Source organism: Balaenoptera musculus, chromosome 3, assembly GCF_009873245.2.
Source record: "Balaenoptera musculus isolate JJ_BM4_2016_0621 chromosome 3, mBalMus1.pri.v3, whole genome shotgun sequence".
NCBI lineage: Eukaryota > Metazoa > Chordata > Mammalia > Artiodactyla > Balaenopteridae > Balaenoptera > Balaenoptera musculus.
Window position 1 is genome coordinate 18,689,996 of NC_045787.1, and position 4,424 is coordinate 18,694,419.

Below are 4,424 nucleotides of genomic sequence, written 5' to 3' on the forward strand. Positions count from 1 at the left end.
CAAGAGTAACTGCTAACACTGAGATGGGCTTTCTTTTACCCTCTGGCAGACAAGGCCTGCCATCTACTGTACAAGAGCCAACTAACTTGAAGTTTGATTAGAGTGAGGTGAGTCTAACTGAATGATCTTTTATATAAAATTTTTACATTAAAACTCCACATGGAAAGAGAATATTGACTAATATATATTAGTACAGATAATTTTGTCAATCAGCATCTAGTCACTGAATCCTTGCCCTTTCTAATTCACCTCATTTTAATTAAGATTACAGATTTTTATATTTCAGAAACTTTAGGATAATGAACTCTTAATATCAAAAAAATCATATTGATTTGCAATTCTGTTAATTCTTTATACCAGTTGAAAGTACTCCTATGAGGAAAATGTTCTGTATCTGCACTGTCCTATACCATAATTTCTGGCCAAATGTGGCTATTGGGCTTTTAGAATATAGTTGGTGTGACAAGTGAATTAATAATTTTATTTAAGTTTAAGTAAATTAAATTTAAATAGGCTCATGTGGATTATAACCACTGTATCTATAGAACAGCATAGCTCTGTAGTATTGTCAGTTAACTCTTATTTTTTCTTGTTCTTACAAAAATTCTGTACCGTATAGGCATTTTATTTCTTTTTTTTTTTTTTTTAAATGGACCAGAATTATTTAATTAGGTTCTTTGTAAGAAGTTTAGAGCACTGCTTTGTGAGGATAAATTCCGTTTGTAAGAGCAAACACAGAGCGGAGGTAGCCCTGGAGCTGAGGAACAGCTTTGATTCTTCGCAGAATTTGTGAGTCCACAGCTTTCTGATCAACCTTCCGCTGCTCTGTAATCTCGTATTTCTCTCTCTCTGTGTCGAAGATCTCACCTTCCTGGTGCCTGGGCTTACGCAGTTTCTTCTTCTTGAAATAAGCATCAGTGAGATGTTCTGGGATTTTCACACCACTGATACCAATTTTGGTGGAAGTGGCAATGACAAATTTCTGGTGTGTTCTCCGCAGAGGAACTCGATTGAGGGACAGAGGCCCAGTCACAAGTAGCAAGCCACTGCTCAGCTGCTTCAGGAAAATGACCCTCTTGCCTCTGTGGCGCCCAGTGAGGATAATCAGAATGGTCCCAGGAGTGATGCTAGCGCGCAGTTTTCTCACATGCTTACTGAAGGGTTTTTTGCCGTGACTCAACAGCTTTCGAGGCACATCTTCAGTAGGATAATACCTAGGCATTTTGTGAAGTTTAACCACCCGGATACCACCATTCTTGTCACCACCAACTGGTTTTGTGACAGTAGCAAGAACCTTCACCTTCTTTTTCTTTTCAACCTTGGATTTAGCTGCTGAATACTTCCTCTTGTACAAGGCCTTTCTGGAATACATAGCCGATCGGGAATATCTGCCAATTCCTCTGACCAGGACAGGGTTTCGGCTGCAGTGGGGCTTCCCCTTCTTAACCTGCTTCACCTTTTTAGCCTTGCCACCAGCATCAGCCTTCTTGGCTTCAGGTTTCTTCTCTTTAGTATCTGGCTTCTCAGCCTTTTCACCCGCCATCTTGCAAGATGGGAAAAAGTGCATTTTATTTCTGATAAATTATATAGAATAACTTTTCATGGTTTCTTTCACATTGACTTCCAAAATTTGAAGTTATCTGTAAGGAATTAAGTTACTTGTTTCTGTTTAAAAAAAAAAAATTAAAGAAAAAGAAACAAACGCTGTCTATGCTAAAATAAGAAACACATCATCAGTAGAATTTGTTGTATTGCGATATTAAGAAATATCTCCCCACATTGTTCTGTGTATTATGTAATGCATAAAAAATTTAAGTGATTTTATATAAAATGAAAAATCACACACATACTGAAAGTATTTGTAGGGGAAACAATAATGAGAAGACATTTCTTACACATGTATTTATATGCTTATTAAACATTTAAAAGCTATTTACTTAGTTCTTTTCTGCATTGTAGGCAGTGAAAATGCAATCTCCAGGTTTCATGTTTGATTAAATCATTTAACCAATGGATAAGACTTTTAATTTCAAAGAGAGGAACTGAATCAGGTCTCATCATTTACAATTGACTTATCTTTACAAGACACACTACCTCTATGGCCCAGAGTATTACCACGTTTTTTTCTGTGAAGAGAATTTCTCCTATTCTGCTCTATCTTTGTCCTGAATAGTTGGCTTTAGGATTTGAATCTCTGTCCTGGAACGTAGGTTTTGGAAATATTTCTGAAACTCTAATTCCCAGGAAACTCACGATCTAAGTTCATACTCTGAATTGTAATGCAATTACATTGAACAAAGGTGGTCTTTCAATTCATAAAAGGGAGGAAAAAATATATACATACACACACATGCACATATATTCATACATATAGACACAAAGGTACATATGTGCATATGTGTAGTATATAACAAAAATAATAATCCACAGTAATTATTATATGAAAACAGAATTGTAAAAACATTGCACTACTATTCTCATTTTATAAATTCTTCACAGAATTTTTAAAAAATAAGCAGTAGATCACCTAAATTAATGCTGACATGTGGGAGTCAAATTTTGTTTGACACCAAATAATTTTCCTTAATGTGAATATTTAAAAATTTTTATCAATAAATATGCTTATAAGATTTATGAGTTTTTTTAAGAGATATGTAACAAAAAAACTGATGGAAATCAATAATCTATCATTCATGCATCCTTTATCAAATCTCTCACTACAAACACAAGTGTTAACTTATTTTTTAACGTATTTGGTATTTTCTGTGTGTATGTAAGTGTGTGTATGTGTGCTTATTACTCAGCTGTATTCATTTTATGAAAAAGGTACTTCAAAAAATTTTTTAAAAGTATATATGATTAAATCTCCTAAAATAAACTTCAGACATTTAAAGAGATGGAAATATAAAAGCAAAGTCTGTAATCAGTTATTTAAGAAAGATGTGTCATCAGAATAAGAACAATGTGGGAAGTCTGAATACAATAAACATAAATCCCTGACAGAAATGTGGTGCCAAAACTACAGAACGTAAATGACAAAATTTAAATATTGAAAGTTACCAGACAGAAGGGAAAAAATTATCCACAAATAACATTAGAATGATAAGACACTTTCTTTAAGTAAAAATAATGGCCAAAGAACCTGGAATAATATACTAAAAACATTTATAGTAGGTAGATATCACCTTAGGCTTCTGTATTAAATTTTCAGTCAAGAAAGAGAGTCAAATATAAACATTTTCAAGCCTACAAGCTGTAAAGTTTTTCACACTCTAGATCTTATTGGCATTTTAAAAAGGTGTTGTAGGCAATAGAAGGAAAGAATGAGAAGCAAAACACACAAGATGAACACAGTTTAATATGTATTGATATTTTAAACTAAATATTGAAATGAAAGAATAATCATTTTTGTGATAAATTAGAAACACCTTTTCTAAACAGTAACAAAAATGTGACATTTGGGGGGAAACTTTAAATAATGCGGTAATCTTTATATTGCTCAAGATAAGGTAGAAAATGTAAAATGCATTTAAACAACTTGATGGTACTTATTAAAATTCTGAGTAACCACCCAAAACTTAAATACAGTCTCTTTTAAAGTATTTTGAATAAAAGGAGTAGAGACATTGTAAGCTTTATTGATCCAGCAAAAATGAGGATGGGGGCAAATAAGAAGCTTGGAACACAGAAAATACACACAAAATAGTAGATTTACCAATTATTTTTATAATCAAGATAAATACAAAATAACTAAGCATAATAATTAAAATATATAAGGGCTACTTTGAGGAAAATGTGTATACACTTAAATGTAATATAAGAAATTAGAAAACAAGTATGTAACATGTAAGATTAAAAGAAGATGAAATTCAAACATACTAAAAGAAATGACATGGTAATGAGAGAGGAGATATGAATGAATCATAGTTGCTATATAAATGAGAGAATAAACAAAAGAAAGAGCATGAACTTCCCCATAATATTAAAGTCTGTAAATGAAAAGCAAATTGCTATAGAAGTAATATTAATTATTTTGATTCTTGAGAAATTGGAAACTAGGATTTAATACAAATATCAAGAGTATTAAAACTATTATATAGAAATTTACACACACACACAGATCACCTTGGCAGAGAACTTTCTATAAAGATTCAAACCATGTGATCTTATTATTATAAAGTTTTAAAGGTATGAAAAGAGAGTCTTAGCATGTCTAAGAGGAAGTGCAAGATTCCTGCTTACAAATATATTTGCAAAAAAAAAAATATTGGAGATGACTTGTAATATGAATTCATCAATTATTATTAAATCATTATCACATAATAGATATATTCCAATAATGAAAAAAGAGCCAATTATGAGAAGTTATGTAAATAAAATTTGGCATATTAAGAGAAGACTTTCAATCATGAAATATTTTCAGA

At 31.8% G+C, this 4,424-nt stretch overlaps 1 protein-coding gene across 1 annotated transcript; it reads right to left on the reverse strand.

The window, feature by feature from the left end:
* Window positions 1-668: 668 nt before the first annotated feature.
* Window positions 669-1,543, reverse strand: LOC118892685 (60S ribosomal protein L6-like). The gene has a single exon (XM_036847469.1). The coding sequence runs from the start codon at window positions 1,541-1,543 to the stop codon at window positions 689-691; it is 855 nt and encodes a 284-aa protein (XP_036703364.1). The 3' UTR covers window positions 669-688.
* Between the last annotated feature and the right edge of the window lie 2,881 nt (window positions 1,544-4,424).